Source organism: Gobio gobio, assembly GCF_949357685.1.
Source record: "Gobio gobio genome assembly, chromosome: 14".
NCBI lineage: Eukaryota > Metazoa > Chordata > Actinopteri > Cypriniformes > Gobionidae > Gobio > Gobio gobio.
In genome coordinates, this window is record NC_137107.1 from 2,571,938 (window position 1) to 2,591,172 (window position 19,235).

General features: G+C 44.4%; 1 protein-coding gene across 1 annotated transcript in view; it reads left to right on the forward strand.

The window, feature by feature from the left end:
* Window positions 1–950: 950 nt before the first annotated feature.
* Window positions 951–19,235, forward strand: part of LOC307136882 (solute carrier family 22 member 4-like) — a 36,296-nt gene continuing 18,011 nt past the window's right edge. Inside the window, exons 1-4 of the mRNA XM_079834215.1 lie at window positions 951–1,524; window positions 14,304–14,407; window positions 14,898–15,052; window positions 15,745–15,916. Of these exons, the coding sequence (XP_079690341.1) occupies window positions 1,129–1,524; window positions 14,304–14,407; window positions 14,898–15,052; window positions 15,745–15,916 (827 nt within the window). The 5' untranslated portion in view covers window positions 951–1,128. The remainder of the gene's footprint in view (window positions 1,525–14,303; window positions 14,408–14,897; window positions 15,053–15,744; window positions 15,917–19,235) is intronic.

Sequence of the window (19,235 nt, forward strand, 5' to 3'; positions counted from 1 at the left end):
GCCCATGTTGCAGATTAGCTGGGGGGGGATGTAGGGTTGTTTGTTTTTGTTAATTATAATTGTTTGTGTATATAACTAATTTGTTTGACCCATTTCTTAATTTTTTTTGTGAAATGAATTATGGTATTCATTCTAACTGTGTTTAATTGGTGTTTGTCGTTCCCGGTGTGCGTAATGGACTAGTCCTTTGTGTATATAAGTTTTCCCATGTGTGGCATTTGGGAGGCCATGTTTTCTTTGTTTGTTTGATTGTTCAGTTTTGATTCTCTTTAGTTTACCTTTTGTTTATGGGCCCAGACCTGACTTTATGTTCATTCAGTTTTCCAAGTTATTTTAAGTTGTCACTTTGTTTGGCATTTAATAAATTATGGTTGGAAATCCTGTATTCTTTGCCCTTGACTGCTTGGTCCCTCACACCTATAATAATAATAGCAACATTTTTAATAAATACATTTCTGCCAATACACCATAGCATATTTCTTCACTGTAAGCTGCAAGGTAAATTGTGGTTGTGCTAGTTTGTAGTGTGTATTGCCGTTTTCCAATTTACCTCGTCGTCGTGTCTGTACATGCTTGCGGCTGTTTTCAGCTGAAAACCACAGAACCTGTTGTGTTACCATATCACACGATTGTATAAAACAAAATTCAGCCCACATGAAAAAATACTATAGTATATTATAGTAAAATTACTCTAGTAAATACTATAGTGTTTTTGAACCGTACTATAGTAAATATACTACAGTAAATTGTGTAGTAAATACTATAATATACTACAGTATCTTTACTATAGTATGGTTCAAAAACACTATAGTATTTACTAGAGTAATTTTACTATAATATACTCTACTATAGTATTTTTTCATGTGGGTAGCTACTACTGAACTATAGGAGCTGATTGAGACGCATGTATCGTCTCAGCGCATGGCGTCCAGAGAGGCGGAGCTGGACTTGACTCGGCTCTGCGGTGAGAAGCACATGATGAACAGCATCGCTACTGAGAAATGTTAACAGATGCGCCGTGTGTGTGTGACGCTATGAAGCTGCGTGTGAGATGAGTTTGCCTCCTCCCATCTGTGTGTGAACATCCGCACCGAAGCACTGAAGGGTCTGAGATGTGCTGCGACTATCATGAACTCTTCAGACTACGATGACAGCACCGCGTTCCTGGGGGACTGGGGGCCTTTCCAAAGGACCGTGTTCGCTCTTCTGTGTTTGAGCATTGTTCCCAATGGCTTCACGGGGTTATCCATGGTCTTCATGGGCGATACACCCGCTCATCACTGCCTCATCCCCGCGGCTCTGAACATCACGGATGAATGGAGAAACGCGTCTCTCCCTCTGGAGGAGGAGGAGGACTCTCGCGTCAGGAAATGCTCCAGACTCCGACTGGACATCGTGAAGAATTACTCCGACACTGGTTTGCTCCCGTGGGTGGATGTGAATGTCTCGGATATTCCTCGAGAAGCCTGTATGGACGGCTGGGTGTATGATAAAGGAACGTACATCTCCACGATTGTCACAGAGGTTCGTTTCCTCCGTACTTCTGCAAAACCAGAGCCAGACTAGTGTGTTTAGTATGCACAGCTGAAGGTCAGATTCGCGTGTAGTAAGAGCAGGGCCGTCGCTGGGGTCCCCGGGGCCCCCTTGGAATCGCGTTCCGGTTCTTCACCTCATTTCGCCCCGCTAGTAGGACAGAGGTCACGCTTTTATTCCGGTGAATGTTGAAAGTCAGCTCTGTAGTCATGAGGTATTGACTACAGAAACGATTGAACATTTGCACACATGCAAGTGTCCCATATAGAGAAAGTCCTGCACGCTGACCCTACCGCGGGGCATGTTGTCACAACGGGGACCTGGAGGGCGGGGCACAACCTAACGCTTTTCACTTTCTCAGTTTGTGTAAATCCACTTGGGGTTCAGAGTATTTATTTTTTCCCACATTAATTGCACACATATCTAGTACAATTATGTGGTTTTGTTTCATTAATACAATGTATACTTTTTTCTTGATTTACCCGAAAGAATGGAAGTGAAATGTGACAACATGCCCCATAGGTGGGGCACAATGTAACATGACCAAATAACAACTTAAAATGTTCTCTGATATTATCAAAAAAATATCCAAGACAAACTAAAATATTTTGTCAACAAAATACAATTATTAACTTTTTAAAATTAAAATAATGGCATTTTTGAATCATTAAAAATATAAGCATTTTTGAGTTTGACTACAAACACATCGCTAAATACAGCGATACAACATAGTTCAAAACATAATAATAATTAATCATTTCTGAACATTAACTCTCAGTCATTATTCACCCTTTTCTCATGGTTTCTCAAAAGAATTAATAAAAGTATAGAATATAATGGCATATTTCTAATAGGGGCTGATTGTTAGAACACACCCCATCAGCTCAACTGGGATGTAAATCTTGGCTCGTGTCTTCTGCTGTTAGATCAGCTTTAAAGAACATCTCAACTGTTAAATAACAGATGTAAGATTACAATAATATCAGATTTGTCTTATTTTAAATAAACACAAAAAACAGAGATGAAAACTAAACTTAAGTAAGAAATTTACTTCTGCTATGGTTAAATACATGTTCAGTAATAGCTTCCAGAGATTTTTTAATTTTTTGTGCTATATTTTCTCTAAATAATGTTGATATGCCAACTAGTAAATACACTAAGTTTCCTCATTCTGGCATGTGTGGAAAGGGTTAAAACATGCGTGTTACAACTAATCCCGCGCTCCCCTACTGATTTGAAAACAACCTAACCTAAGAAATGGGTTCCACACAATGTATTTTAAGTCTGTGATAGGATAGTCAATAATTAAACAGTAAGATGATTATTAAACAAAATCAGGGCCGGCCCAAGCCTTTATGGGGCCCGAGGCAGAATTTTATTTTGGGGCCCCTTGGTGCCACCAATACGACTGACTATTGTCAGTTCTTGATAATTCGCACACCCATTATCAATGTTAGTAGATGTAGCTGTTTTGCTTTCATCATGTCTGCCTGTCATGTTTTTACCCTCATACGGTTTCTAATTGTAACAGTAGCAAACCCACAAGAGTGCTCAGATGTTAACTTGCACTTTAATATTCAAAGTCTTACAGTACTACAGTTCAGACTGGAATATGTGCACTTTTTTAAAAATATATATATATATTTTTTAAAAGAAGCCTCTTATGCTGAATATGCTCAAAATGTTTGCCCCAGAATTATTTGATGAATTGAAAGTTAAAAAGAACAGCATTTATCTGAAATAGAAAGCTTTCAAAGAATCCTAAAAACTGTTTTCATCACTGATAATAATCATAAATGTTTCTTGATCAACAAATCCTCATAGAGTGATTAGTGAAGGGTCATGTGACACTGAAGACTGGAGTAATGATGATTTGATCACAGGAATAAATTACACTTTACTATATATTCACATAGAAAACAGCTATTTTAAATTGCAATAATATTTCACAATATTACTGTCCATTTTTACTGTATTTTTGGTGAAATAAATGCAGCCTTGGTGGGCATTAAGAGCAGGGCCGTTTGAAGAAATTTGGGGGCCCGAAGCAAAATGGACATGGAGGCCCCCCCAATACCACCCCACCCGCACGCACGCAAAGCCTACAGGAACCGCAGCATAGCCATACAGTTTAAGTTCACCCACACTTTATATAAATAAAAAGGTTTACAGTGCAAATACTGTTGTTGCATATACTGTGCATAAAATTTGAAAACATTTGCAAAAAACACCACAGAAACAGTACTGTATCATTGAAAAAAACAAAGTGTAAACCTTTAAGTAACCATTTTTTAAACATCTATAAACATTACATTTACATAGATAGACGGACCAGATATTCCTAACACTTTGGGAATACTTAAGGGTTACTAGTTGGTTTGTAAACTGTCTATAAACATTATCTGGATGGTTATTATAAAGTTGCAGAATACAGATGACTATAATACCTTGTTAAATAGTTAATAAACAGTACCAGTAAAACATGTGGGCAGTACCAGTAAAACATGTAAACAGTACCTGTAAAACATGTGGGTTGTCCTGATACTGTACTTCAAAATGTAATAGTGTAAAAATTGCCACACAGAATAAAGTAACTGTTCAAGATCCATTGGTAACTTATACAAATAATGTCTTATTTGCATTTCTGTCACTACCGTATATATCCCGACACTAGCACATTAAGATAAGCTATGAAAAAAATCATGTTCCTCTGCCTCTTTCTGGTTAAATAATGTTTATAATAATTGTTAATATAGCATGCTATATTAACTCCAGGTTACCGTATTTATGCATAGTGTTACGTCTTCCCTTAATCTAGGGGAAAATAGGGAATGACGAACAACAAAAAGATGGAGAGACTGAGGTTCTCCAGCTCTCCAGACCCAGAGTAACAAATAATCAAACAACTTTTCAATTCTGAAATGGCGTTTCTGCCTTTTATTGTTACCAAACAGGGATCACCAATTTAAATATAAATTTCCTTTGAAATAAAGCCCATTCATAAATAAATAGAAAATAAACAAAAAGAACAAACTTTACCTCGGGAGGAGGGCCTAGACAAAAGAAAACAGAAATACCTCTACCTAAAAGGAATTAAATGTTAAATTACCTACATTAAAGAAAAACAAACAAAACAACAGATAACTTCCCTCACTCCCTAACTAACCATTAAACAGGAGAAAAGATAGGTATCCTCCACCCTACTTTACCCATAACATCTTAACTGATTATAATTGACACCAACTTGTTAACACCATGACATCCATTACACATTACACATTCCAACAAAGAGCACACCAAGCTCTCTCTGGTCTGGGTTTGGAGAAAAGGATCAGCCTCAACCGCCGAATGTCTCTCGCCTTTCCCCGTTTCTCTCTGCAGCTTTATTTTGGACTCCTCAGGACACGCACCAATCAGGGGGTAGGCAACTCCCAGATTAGATGAATGAACAGGTGGTAACCATTTACCTATCAGGCAAGAAAACACAGGCAGGGAGAAAGACAGAAAGAGAGAGAGAGAAGAACAAATACTCCAAAAACACTCATTGTGGAAGAAACAAATATCAATACGTCCTTGGACGTAACAGCATAAATAATAGTTAGTATAGCATGCTATGCCACTTTCATCAAAACCTATTACAAAGCTATAGCAATCTTATGTCATTCCGTCTGTTCGAAAAAAAACTGTTCGTTACAAGCAGCATTTGCCGTCAGGCAGGTAAGTTAGCTAACATAAACATATTTTTGCTAGCCTACCTGCTGCAAACTTACACCATTTTTGTACAAGACAAATAGAGTTATTTTATCCAGTGTAATTTATCACATACCACTATCTTGTTTTTTTTCTTATCCTGCTCTTCCTTTCTCTTTTTTTCCTTTCTGGCTTCCTGAAGCATAAAATTCCGCTTCAAATCCGAAGCGATTTTGTATTTTACCGGCAGCAGAGATCGCGTGGTTGGCTGGCTGCTGTCAGCGACTACTGAGAGGGGGCCCCTTAAGGGGGATCCCGATAACAGTGTCATTGCACTTTACTGCATTGACTATCAATGGGGCGCTCACACAGTTTGTCGTTTCATTTTATTCTTAACCTGTCGTTGTCTTGGGGCCCCAGGCCAGCTCGGGGCCCCAAGCAATTGCTTGGTTTGCCTGCCTTGTCGCGACGGGCCTGATTAAGAGACTTCTTTTAAAAACAAGACATTTTATGGTTTCTTTAAACGTTAAACAGCTTTTATTTTGACACGCAGGAAGACCTTTTATTCATTTATAAATGATTCTCATTATGAAATTGGAAAGATGTTTGCTGCATGTTGCATTCCCAAATTATCATTTTGAGCGACTCAAACATATAGTAGCCTACTTGGAGAGAAGCATTTACTGCGAACAGAAACTGAAAGCTGTGCTGTACTCCATCCAAAACATGCACGTCAGATAAGATGTTCGCACTAAACCAGGGGTGTCCAAACTTTTTTTTAAAGGGGGCCAGATTCGATGTTGTGGACACACCCGGGGGCCGGTTCCCTTTTATTATCTATAGCCTATATATTGTTTCTTGGAAACATGACAGATTTGAAAAAAATAGCTTGTAAATGTATAAATATTTAACAATATCTGTAAAACTTTCATCAACCAAAAATTTTTAATGAAATGTAAATGTAAATATTATTTGTGAGTTAGAACTCTATTCTTATTTAAATTAACGTCTCGGTTACGTATGTAACCCTCGTTCCCTGAGGAGGGAACGGAGACGTACGTCAGTGACTGACGAATGGGGGTTTCGCCTAGAAGCCAATTACCTTCGAGGTGTCTAACAGCGCCCAATGGCGTGCCAATGCCATGGGCAATGCGGAATTTGCATACGTAACTCCGCCCCACCGCGTGGGTATATAAGGAAGTACGCTGGCAACATCGCATTATGTATCTGCTGCGGAGAAAAGACTGAACTCCGGGTTCCAGCAGCACAGCTGACGTGGCTGAGGAACGTACGTCTCCGTTCCCTCCTCAGGGAACGAGGGTTACATACGTAACCGAGACGTTCCCTTTCGTTCAGTCACTCCGACGTGGTCACTCCGACAGTGTCTGACGAATGGGGGTTCCAATATAACCGCGCCACTCAGCTGTCGTCCAGTGCCCTGCGTAAGTGTGAGATCCCGCCACTTAAGGCCGTAGGACTCCCACTTATCACAGGATTACCAAGGTACACTGGGAAGCATATCCCAGTGAGGGAATGCCAAAGATGCCTACCCGTGGGGAGGACTTAGAGAGTACACATATGACCCGCTGTGGGCTGCATATGGGAAACTCTAGGGTACCAGCCGAAGGTGGATTTTTAACCCTAGGGGTGGCAGGGCTTGCCAAGGGAAAGACACCTGCTCACTGAGGAGGCTTACGGTGGAAATACTCGTGTGGGGGTCGCCGGAGGGAACCATGCACACGGGGCACCTGGCCGGACATGAGGGTCTGGGCTCGAGAGGGCAGACTGAACTGATGTCGGCGTAAGCAGTGCTGGAGGAGCTCAGGGCTCTCGCGGAGCTCACATGAGGAAATATATCGCACGTATCCAGTCCGTGGAGTGGAGTGGCGAGCAAGCGAAGACACCTAAGCCTGATCCATTACCGGCCCCTCGGGGGGGCGAGTACATAGTCGGACACTGGCTCCACTCGGAGATTGTAGAATCTGGCGAATGTGTTGGGTGTCGCCCAGCCTGCAGCTCTGCAGATGTCTGTTAGCGAGGCGCCATGCGCTAGAGCCCAAGAGGAGGCCACACTCCGGGTGGAGTGTGCCCTCACACCAAGGGGACATGGTCGACCTTGCTGCTGGTAAGCCAAAACAATGGTGTCCACCACCCAGTGAGACAACCTCTGCTTTGAGAGAGCACTTCCCTTCCGCTCTCCACCATAACAGACAAAGAGCTGGTCTGAGGTCCTGAAACACTGCGTCATGTCTACGTAAGCGCGGAGAGCGCGTACTGGACAGAGCAATGCCAAGGCTGGGTCTGCCTCCTCCAAAGGCAGCGCTTGCAGGTTCACTACCTGATCTCTGAAGGGAGTGGTAGGAACCTTGGGCACATATCCAGGCCGGGGTCTCAAGGTCACGTGAGAGTTAGCCGGCCCGAAATCTAGGCACGCTTCGTCAACCGAAAATGCCTGTAGGTCCCCGACCCTCTTAAGAGAGGCCAATGCGGTCAGCAGAGCCGTCTTCATCAACAGAAACTTAATATCGACCAACCGCAAAGGCTCAAAGGGAGGCCTCTGCAGAGCACTTAGGACTACTGAGAGGTCCCAAGAGGGAACGAGAGGAGAGCGAGGAGGATTCAGTCTCCTCGCCCCCCTCAGGAACCTGATGATCAGGTCATGCTAACTTACCTTCTTGTTCTCCAAGAGATCGTGGTGGGCAGATATAGCGGCCACATAAACTTTGAGGGTGGAGGGAGACAGCCTTCGCTCCAGCCCCTCTTGGAGAAACTCAAGCACGGACCCGATCGGGCATTTCCAGGGGTCTTCTTGGCGGGAAGAGCACCAGGTGACGAAGAGGTTCCACTTCAACGCATAGAGGTGTCGTGTAGACTCTGCCCTAGCGGAAGTGATGGTGGCGGTCACCGTAGGTGGCAGGCCACTCAAACCTGCCGCGTCCCGTCCAGAAGCCACACGTGGAGCTTCCAGAGCGCTGGACGCGGGTGCCAGAGGGTGCCCCGTCTCTGAGAGAGGAGGTCCGGTCTCAGAGGAATAGGCCAGGGAGGGGCTGTCGCAAGGAGTAGCAGTTCTGAGAACCAGGTCTGGCCGTGCCAATACGGGGCGACCAACATGACCTGCTCCTTGTCCTCCCTGATCTTGCACAGTACTCGTGCGAGAAGGCTCACTGGGGGAAACGCATATAAGCGTAGGCCCTGGGGCCAGCTGTGCGCCAGTGCATCCGTGCCGAGCGTGCCCTCGGACAGGGAATAGTACAGGCTGCAGTGGGAAGAGTCTTGGGAGGCAAACAGATCTACCTGTGCGTCGCCGAACTGTTCCCAAATCAGCTGGACCGTCTGGGGATGGAGTCTCCATTCTCCAGGAAGTGGCTGAATCCGTGAGAGCTCGTCGGCTGCACGGTTCAGGACCCCCGGGATGTGGATAGCACGAAGGGACCTCAGGTGCTTCTGACTCCATAAAACGAGATGGCGGGCGAGTTGAGACATACGGCGGGAGCGTAGACCGCCCTGGTGGTTGATGTACGCTACTGTGGCCGTGTTGTCTGTCCGGACAAATACGTGTTGACCCCTCAGCAACGCTCGGAAGCGGTGCAGGGCGAACCGTACTGCCAGCAACTCGAGGCAATTGACATGCAGGAGTTTGCGCTGGGGTCCTGTCCAGGAGCCCGTGGCTGCTTGTCCATTGCACATGGCACCCCAGCCCGTGGCGGAGGCATCTGTTGATACAACAACATGCCTGGAAACTCGTTCTAAGGACACTCCGGCCCGTAGAAAACTGAGGTTCGACCACGGAGTGAGTGTCTGTAAGCAGGCCCGGGTCACTTGGACCTGGAGCGTGCCAGACCGCCATGCCCATCTCGGGACTCGATCGCGAAGCCAGTGCTGAAGTGGTCTCATTTGTAGCAATCCGAGCGGCGTTACCGCGGCTACCGATGCCATATGCCCCAGGAGCCTCTGAAAATGTTTCAGTGGAACCGCACTCTTGCTCTCAATTTGACGGAGGCAAGTCAGCAGAGACTGCGCGCGCTCGCTCGTAAGCTGCGCGCACATGGCGACCGAGTCGATCTCCATACCGAGAAAAGAGATCCTCTGCACTGGGCAGATTTTGCTCTTCTCCCAGTTGACCCGAAGGCCCAGACAGGCTAAGTGGAGGAGAACCAGATCTCTGTGTTCGCAAACCTGCTCTCGAGAGTGACTCAGTATGAGCCAGTCGTCGAGGTAGTTCAGGATACGAACCCCGTGCTGCCGTAGGGGCGCAAGGGCTGCCTCGGCAATCTTCGTAAAGACGCGAGGGGACAGAGATAGCCCGAATGGGAGGACCGCGTACTGGTATGCCCGCCCCTCGAAAGCAAACCGTAGGAACGGTCTGTGTCGAGGTAAGATGGAGACATGAAAGTAGGCGTCCTTCAGGTCAATCGCTGCAAACCAATCGCCGGGACGAACGCATTCGAAAAGGCGTTTCGCTGTCAACATCTTGAACGGAAACTTGTGAAGGTAACGGTTCAAGATGCGCAGGTCCAGGATTGGCCTCAACCCACCGGTCTTTTTGGGTACAATGAAGTACGGGCTGTAGAACCCGGACTTCATCTCGGCTGGAGGGACAGGTTCGATCACACCCTTCGCCAGTAGGGTGGCAACCTCCGCTCTCATGACAGGGGCATTGGCCCCGACCATAGTAAAGCGGACTCCCCGGAAACAGGGAGGAACCTGCGCGAACTGAATCGCGTAGCCGCGCCTGACTGTCTTCTCGACCCAGCCGGACAGCCCTGGAATCTGAAGCCAGGCTCCCAGGAACTGTACGAGCGGGGTCATTCGGACTACAGATTTACCCGATGTGGGGCAGCGATGCAGCGTTACCGACCCGGACAAGGGAGGCTGTTGGGCGTCCCGGTGGGGGGGTACGGTTAACGGCTGCGTCCTGACAGAGGAGACCAGGGAAGGACGCACGTTCCACTGGGGTCTGCTCTGCCAGGGGGCTTGCGACAGAGTGGGATGCGAGTGGCGGGACCCGTGGGTGGCGCGCACTGGCATCACCGGACTCTGGGGGCTCAGGGATGGGAGTGTTAATTCTTTCTTTGACCAGATTAGGGTGCTGCTGACCCGGGGGCCAGCAGCTGAACAAAGGATTCTCCCCCGGCCCTCCACCGGGGGAAGGAGTGGTCCTGCTACCATCTCCTCGAAAGAATTTCCCGGGCAATCTCCTCATGCAGCTCGGGAAAGAAAGGTATTGAGGGCGGGGACTGACGTGAGTCAGCGCGGGCCCCCAGATACCAATCATCGAGCCGCAAGCGTTCGGGACAGGGCGGAGGGTTCCACTCTATCCCTAAACTCGCGGCTGCCCGAGACAACATGGCTGTCAGCTCTGGGTCTGACTCGGGCAATGCTGGCGCGCCCGAAGGCGGCAGCACAGCCGAGTCATCATCCTCAGAGGACTCGAGCCCACCTTGTGATGCGGTGACCGACATCGCATCATCCTCCGGAGCGCCAAACGAAATGCGCGGGGGAGCCGGAGCTGGCCCCGCGATTTCAGCCTGGACACTCACGGGTTGCGGAACGCTAGAGGGGGGTGTGGCCCGAGGCATGAGCGTCGGGGCTTTGTTCCACACCGTAACCCTCAGGTCACCCTGACCACCAGCCGAAGTACCGGCCACGGGGGGCGCGGTAGATCGGGATGTGGTAGAGGGGACTCTCACTTCAGTACGAAGGTCTTTGAGTCTAGACCGCAGAACCACGATGGTCATGTTCCCGCAGTGGGAACATGACTCATCCACGAACGCTGCTTGAGCATGCTGAATGCCCAAGCATACCAAGCAGAGATCATGCCCATCAAAGGAAGTCAACGACCGGCCACACCCAGAAGTACACGGGCGAGACATCCTGAAAAGGACGTGCCACGTGTAAGCTCTTTTAGAGAGGAAGCTTCGCAGAGACGCCGAAGCGCCCAGGGACCACACACCAGCTGTCAGACGGACCACTGCGCAGATCAGCAGGCAGGCAGTATGCGATCACTGGAACGCGCCGTAGATCCAACGCCTCTGGAAAGCTGCTCGTCTCGAAGGCTGACAAAGACTCAGTTAGCAGGCTTGAAGGAGTGAAGAGGTACTCTTGGCTCCAAAGCAGAAACATAATGCGATGTTGCCAGCGTACTTCCTTATATACCCACGCGGTGGGGCGGAGTTACGTATGCAAATTCCGCATTGCCCATGGCATTGGCACGCCATTGGGCGCTGTTAAACACCTCGAAGGTAATTGGCTTCTAGGCGAAACCCCCATTCGTCAGTCACTGACGTACGTCGGAGTGACTGAACGAAAGGGAACGAGTGCTCTATTTAGATCACCACAGGTCAAACCACACTGTCAAAAAAATGTTTTTCTTACTCAGTATTTCTGTCTTTTTTCCAGTCCAAATATCGAAACGATCTTAAATGCATCTATGGTAAGGTTAAATGCATTTACTGGTGAAAATTACATATTTTTTCTTGATTTCTGGGGGGGGGGGGGGGGTAAACTAAATTGAATAATAATTGAATTTATCCTTAAAACAAGCAAAATCATCTGCCAATGGGGTAAGAAAAATTATCTTTTTTCGGTTTGGGACTGAAACAAGAATGCAAACAGAAACAATAATTATTTTTCTTATCCCATTGGCAGATAAATATGCTTGTTTTAAGCAAAAACTCACTTCAGTTTCATTTCATTTTCCAGAAAACAAGAAAAAAATATCTTATGTCATTTAACTTATCTAGTAAATGCGTCTTGATTTAAGATTTATATATATATATATATATATATATATATATATATATATATATATATATATATATATATAAATATATATATATATATATATATATATATATATATATATAATCAATCCGTGCATATATTAGAAAGCTTTTTTCGAAAAAAAGTGCAGTTAACATTAACCACACCAATTTTGGAGTCTCTAAAACAATCCCTCTAGCGCCACCACCTGTCCAAATTTTCCCTTATGTTTATGCTAATAACTTTTTAGAAACAAAATACTTTTTTCCTCTGAGTCCTTGGCTCAACCCGATTCGATCACACCATATGACATCATTTTCCGTCATGAAAATTTTCCCGCCATTTTGAATTTTCAGAAAAACCTACTTTTACGAACTCCTCCTAGGCTGTAGCTCTGATTTTCACAAAAATGTAACCAGATCATCTTCAGACGGTGCTGACAAAATGTTATGGAATTCAAGTTGATTCGTCAAATTGTTTTCGATAAACATGCGTACAAATTTTATATATTGAGTGCGAAAATACACTTAAGGCTATATCTCCGCAATGCTTTATTGTATTCATATAAAGCGTCACGCAGTGCCACCTACTGGTCGGAGATACGAAAAATGGCTATTTTTGCTTATAACTTCTGAACCGCCTGTGCTAAATGTGCTAAAATGCTGTATTTTATGAACACATGAACGGATTGTTATGAAACTTGGTATGGGTCATCAGCACGATGCCCTGAAGGAGCCTGAGAAGTTTTGTAACAGCGCCACCTTGTGGAGAATTTTTTTCCTAATGCTTATAACTTTGGGTGTGATTGACTTATTTTCATGGGAGTAACTTTTTTTTGTCTCCTGAATCCTTGCCGAGTCCAACGATACCAGACTTGCCAGGTTTCGGCATATGGTTTGTGCAGCGTCGTAATTTAGCGCCATAAGTCAGACGAAACCAGCGTCATAAGTTCAGAAACATAGGTCGATAGCTACACACTAATGCCCACATGTCAAAATGTTGATAGTAAGGGGGAGTAAAATCCAATCAAAGTCAGGTGTCAGTCATTTTTGACGTATTTTTTCATATAAACTCCAAAACGAAATGAGATATTTTTACCAAAATTGACACACATGTATGGGCTCACTCCAAAGACACATAAAAGAGATTGTAGGATTGTACCTCTTGGTGGCGCTATTATAGACCAAAATATCACATTGGCTCTATACAACTCAATGTTTTAATGTGGGGTTTTAACATTTTTGCTTAAAATTGTCTTCAAATTTTTTTAATTGGTCTGGTGCTAGCTTCCTTGTTTGCTTCTGTTGTGCTTGGCCCCGGTATTGCTGCTTGCAGCTATATTTTTTTAAAGCTACACTGTGTAACTTTTTTTGTTTATTCTTAGCTAAAAACACTTAGTTCTTTCAAAAATATATGTGCTCATTAATGTATATTTACTTCTTTCAAGTAATAAGGTATTCTCGTAAGTTTATAATATGCCATTGTAAACACATACGGGTGAGGGTTTGAATGCGAGTCGCCATGTTGCTCCTCCATCTTGAAAGTACATTAGCCAAAGAGGGACATACCCGTAAATTCAAGCTTCGCCTTTGGCGTTTTAACACTCGATGGCACCGTGTCGAATGTGGACGAGGTCGAACTGGAAGCCATGTTAATCTTGGACTAAATCGGCCACCGTAGGAGTTAAAATGAAATTGAAATTGAGAGGAACAGAAACTACAATTCTCTGGATGGTCATATACCAGTTCACCGCTAGATGGGGGAAAATATCACACAGTGTAGCTTTAATAAATTTGCTAAATTTGCTTCAAACAAACTTCTTTCACGGGTTCATAGCAAAATGGGGGAAAAGTGAAGCGCTGTGAATACTTTCCGGATGCACTGTATAATAGCTTATTTAAAAACATTTTAAATAATACTTAAAATTGAATGAAAAAGAAAAATCTGACCGAAATGCAGTGACATGATTCTTATCACAGAAAGAGCAAGCTATGACATTTCATTTTACGATCACAAATCTTTCACAATAATTATATATATATAATAAAACTTATTTCATGCCAACTTAAATGTTTTGCCTACTATATCAGTTAAACTATGGGTTTCTATGGGAATTTTAGCTGAAAATCCAAAGTTACTGTTATAGCCCTGTGACAACTAGCCCGGGTCTTAATTTTTCCTGTATTCTATCAGTGTCAGAATAATGTAGATCACTCCATTCAGTGGCTTTCATGGGTCAGACGGTATAACAACTTAGTTTGATCTTTATTCCCTTCTACAATTGGATATAATCACTTTAACCTGCTTTATTTGTTCAGTGGGATTTGGTGTGTTCTGATGACTGGAGAGTTCCATTGACCACCTCGCTCTTCTTCTCTGGTGTTTTGATTGGTTCGGTCATCTCTGGACAGATTGCTGACAGGTTAGAAAGCATCAAACATTTGTTCCCCACACAAGCCACATGTGAATATTATAATTGATGACAAGTGTTGTATCACTAGGCAATATGTGCTGATATTCATGATCGCAGCAGTGTAATTGCAAGTGTGAAATTGTTTATAAAAAACGGCCATTTAGTTTTATATTTTTTCCCTCTGCCAAATGAAAATAGTTTCAAAAGTAGCTGAAGAAGGCTGGGATTGGGTTAATTCAGGATAATTGAGGCATTTTTTCCCAGTCCCAATGGCTAAAATTGACCGAATTCACCGAATTAAGTAAATGGTAGCCTTTAAATACATTGAGTAAAAAGTGAAAAGTTATCAAAATAAAGAACAAAGAAACATGTTAAATAGGACAAGTGGCTGGCGTATTAGTTTGCATTTACACGTCAATACTTAATGCACAGATATATTTTGATTTTTTTGTCACGTCTGTTGCTATAGTTATGCATATTTTCCACAATGTATTTTCAGGTTTGGCAGGAAAATAGTGCTGTTTGTTACCATGGCGATTCAGACGGTATTCACCTTCATTCAAGTCTTCTCCCCATCTTGGTTGATTTTTTGCTTGTTGTTTTTCATTGTTGGAATGGGCCAGGTTTCAAACTATGTGGGAGCATTTGTTTTAGGTAAAGGCTTTTGATGTGTTGTGGTTTTTAGGGCCAGATTTACTAAACAGGGCAAATTAGCGTGAGAGTGCAATCCCATAAAAACGCAGATGGGAGTGGACAGTTCAGCACGTTCATCTACTGATGACACGCAAATTAATGAACACAGACACAGCCGGATCATTTCCATAATGACCAACACAATCTACCAAGAGTAGCACAAATTAGCGTCTGCTTTTTTTGGCCGGTAAATAATAGCGCAAACACCAGTAAACTGATGAGCGCTAACCTTAGTAAATCAGCTTGCATGGCATAAATGACATAAATACTGCGTCTGAAAGGGAAGCTCCTACAAATGCATATGCAATAAATAACCCTGTCCACATTTTTCCAGTGCTCATTTTTCACTGCGTGTCTTTAGCAAATCCTGAGAATAGTTTTTTTTTTAGCTGGAAGCTGTTAGTAAATCTGGCCCTTAGTGTACTCTTTATATTAGTGTTGTATAATCACATCTGATCTTTACATTACTGTACTGTTTTCAGTCATATAACGGCTTATTGAAAGTGACGACTGGCAGCACATTTGCTCTACTAACACATTTTAAGAATGAGAAGTTTAAAAACAAATGCATGTTTTTGTCTCAGAATCTACTTTGAAAATATTCTCAATAATTCAGACTGTAGAATTGGATTAAACTACTCTTCTTCCCCTAGGAATGGAAATATTGAGCCCATCCGTTCGTGACATCTACTCCACTCTGGGTGTGTGTCTTTTCTTCTCTATCGGGTATATGATGCTTCCGCTGGCTGCCTACTTCCTGCGAGACTGGAGAATGCTGCTGCTGGCCCTCACCGTCCCTGGGTTCTTCTGCATGCCCCTTTGGTGGTAGGTCTTTGCTATTTAATAATGAACCAGGCATGAGAAGAACAGTCATGTATAGGGAACATTTGCTGGGCAAAGAGGCCGCACAAAGGTCATGTGAAATAAGACAGGTTAAACCTACAAATGCTTACAAACATTACGAAATAATGAAACCTAAGCTCACACCCTAGATAATAAAAATATATGTTTTGCTAACATTAATTGTTTAGAGTAAGTTATATAAAGGTGCATCTCAATTAATTAGAATGTCATGGAAAAGTTCATTTATTTCAACTTAAAAGGTGAAACTAATATATGATATAGACTCATTACATGCAAAGTGAGATATTTCAGTTTTCATAAGCTGTAAGCCATAATCATCCAAATGATAACAAATAAAGGCTTGAAATACCTCACTTAGCATGAAATGAGTCTATATGATATATTAGTTTTACTGTATAAGGAGCAAATCCTTAAATGATTTAAATGAATGAGGTTAATTTAAATTTGTATCCTGACACAATTTTAGCCCTGATTTTCACTCGCCGGCAGATTTTATGATATCGCCGACAAATGCCCGAAAATCAGAGGCAAATCTGTTGACAGTCACATGGTGTCCTGCAGCCAATGAGATTGCAAGATACTGGGGGGAGGAGTTATAGAGCAGAATATCAGTATTTTAAGAGATATATTTACAATTCTATCACACAGAATCAAAGCACAGACGTTTGCTTGACCAGCCGCAGCACATTACACCTCCAACTCTCTCTGCAGGACACAATCCTTGCTCCCCGCGTCTCCCCAAACATTCCCTCCTTCATAATCTTTTTCATTTTTCTCCTTTTCGCTGCAAATCATTTTTGATTTTTTTTTGACAGTTTTGATCGCAAACTTCTTGTTGGCTGTCATTTTTAATAACAAATCTTGTTATTTATTTAATAACAAGTCTTTCATGAGAACTCATGAGAACTCATGTACGCGTGATCTCGTGTTGTTTCCTTATCACTTCTCGCGTGTGTTTGGTTGTGAAACGTAGTTTACGGACTAGACAGAGTTGTCGACAATTCTTCCTATTGTAAAGTCGTGCAATGTGCTCACAACAGCAACTGAATGCTACCCCAGATTAGGGCTGGGCGATAAAACGATAACGATATGTATCGCGATAGACACGTAATCGATATATCAATAAAAATTGCATTCGATAAATCATTTGATAATTTTTTTCTTCGTCGGAAGAAACCAGAGGCTGCGAAGCAAGTTTGGCTGCATGAACCAAAGCACTCGCTCTCTGGTAACCAAGCAACATAGGGAGTGACTGGCCAACAGCCAATCATGTAACTGTATCATGTTTGGTTGCGCCATATCGTTGTCCCATGTTGGATTAACTCTTCAGTAACAGAACCGGCATGGAGTGACCAGTGGAGAATGAGTGCCACAGCGAGCGAGGACATTGTTGATAAAACAGGAAAACAAGTCAGCTCTGCAGTATGGCAGTTTTTTGGATTATATAAGTCTGACTGTAGTCAGACCAATGTCGTCTGCAAATTATGCAAGACTATCATCCCCACCCAGACTGGTAATACCACAAACTTGTTTTACCAGCCTTGTTTATAATTTCGTCTGGCTCCGCAGTGCTCTTCGTTCGTTTGGGGACGTGTTTATACTCGACGCGCTCGCCGTTGTGCAATTCTTGACTTTGGCTGAATTCGAAATCGCCCCCTAAACCCTCAATCACTATTCCCTACTTTAATCCACTAATACAGTTCACTTGAAGGAGTGAATGAAAACAAGTGAGCGAATTCGAACAGCGGCTGTGTGTACATCGGCTGTACACTCGTTATTGCGGTGCAGAGTGGGATAGAATGAGTGCACTCGATGGTTTCGGACACCACTACAAATGGCTGTCCCCTCAAATAGTGCCCTATATAGGGTATAGGGGGCGATTTCGGATTCAGCCTTTGAAACTATACGGAAAGGTAATGTTACTCTGCATCAGGGCCTCATGACAAAGCATCTAAACGGTAACAGTTACAAAGAAATAACGAGGCGCTTTTCTCCTGGTCCTTGTCATAAAACATCAATAATTATCGATATCGACCGATATGAAACCCTTATATCGTGATACAGTTTTCAGCCATATCGCCCAGCCCTACCCCAGATAGTCGTGCAGTGTGAAAAGAACAGTGATCTGACTAAAATCGTGCAATGTGAACCCGGCTTAAGCTCTTTCCCATTCCCTGGTCTATGGGCTGCTTTTATCCCATCACTCCGCCAGTGACTGGAATTAGACACAGGTGTCAGGCCAGGGAGCGCTCCGGTCTGCAGCCCGCTCAACCGATATCTGAAATGCACCGCCCCTGTCCACACGCTGTACCTTGTAACCAAGGTCCCCTACTCGCCGTGTGACCATGAAGGGTCCTTACGACTTTCTCTCTCGGTGCAAATTGACATTGCCAAGTACCCCTGTTGTACAGCCGACTTTGTGTGTCCTGCGTCTGGAGCAAATTCTTCATGGAGAGCCGTCCCAGTGTGTGGAGTTTTGCTCGGATGTCCAGGACATACTGAATTTTGCCCCCCGAGTCAGTCTGTGACGGTCCCGCAACAGCGTCCCCAGCTTGGGCAATGTCCTCTCCCCTCCCTAGCCCTATCGCCCAAGAGGCATCTGTACAAAGAGTCGGGATCCGAATCAAAGTCCTCACCTTCATGACTGGACACCTGTCCTGGAAATGACCCAGGTCCCTGCATCTTCAGCAGGCTGCCCCAGGCCTCCCCAGTGACAGAAAGTTGGCCAAGCGACTGACGGAGATGGGAGGAATGAAGGAAACGTGCCAGCACCTGTTCTCTCTGACACACCCCTTCACGTTCCATGTCTGGAACCTGGGGTAAACTCTGAGGCTATGCTGCCTCTTCTCCGCGGTGGCTGTCGATGGGGCACGTCGCTCCGTGTCCTGGGAATGGGGACATGACGAGACACAGGGGAATAAAAAGGAACAGGGGGAGAAATGCTGAGAGAATGAGCCGAAAGGGCCTCGCCAACTCTGGGCACACCACCAAAGGGTGGTCCACAAGCTGGATGGCCCGATTTAGCGATGTCGTGCAGTGGCACTGGACACACTTGGCCGTCCTGCATGGCAGACACATAATGAACTGCTCCATCACCGCCAGGCAACCCGTACATTAGCGGGATCAGGCGCACTGGGGACGCCCTCATGCCCACCCACATGCCTCTGCTGTCTTTTCAAACAGGTCCAAAAACACCTCCGGGTTGTTCTGTGGACCAGATTTTTACCAGCGGCACGTGGGAGATGGTGGGTTCTGCGCCTGGGGTGACCTTCTGGCCAAG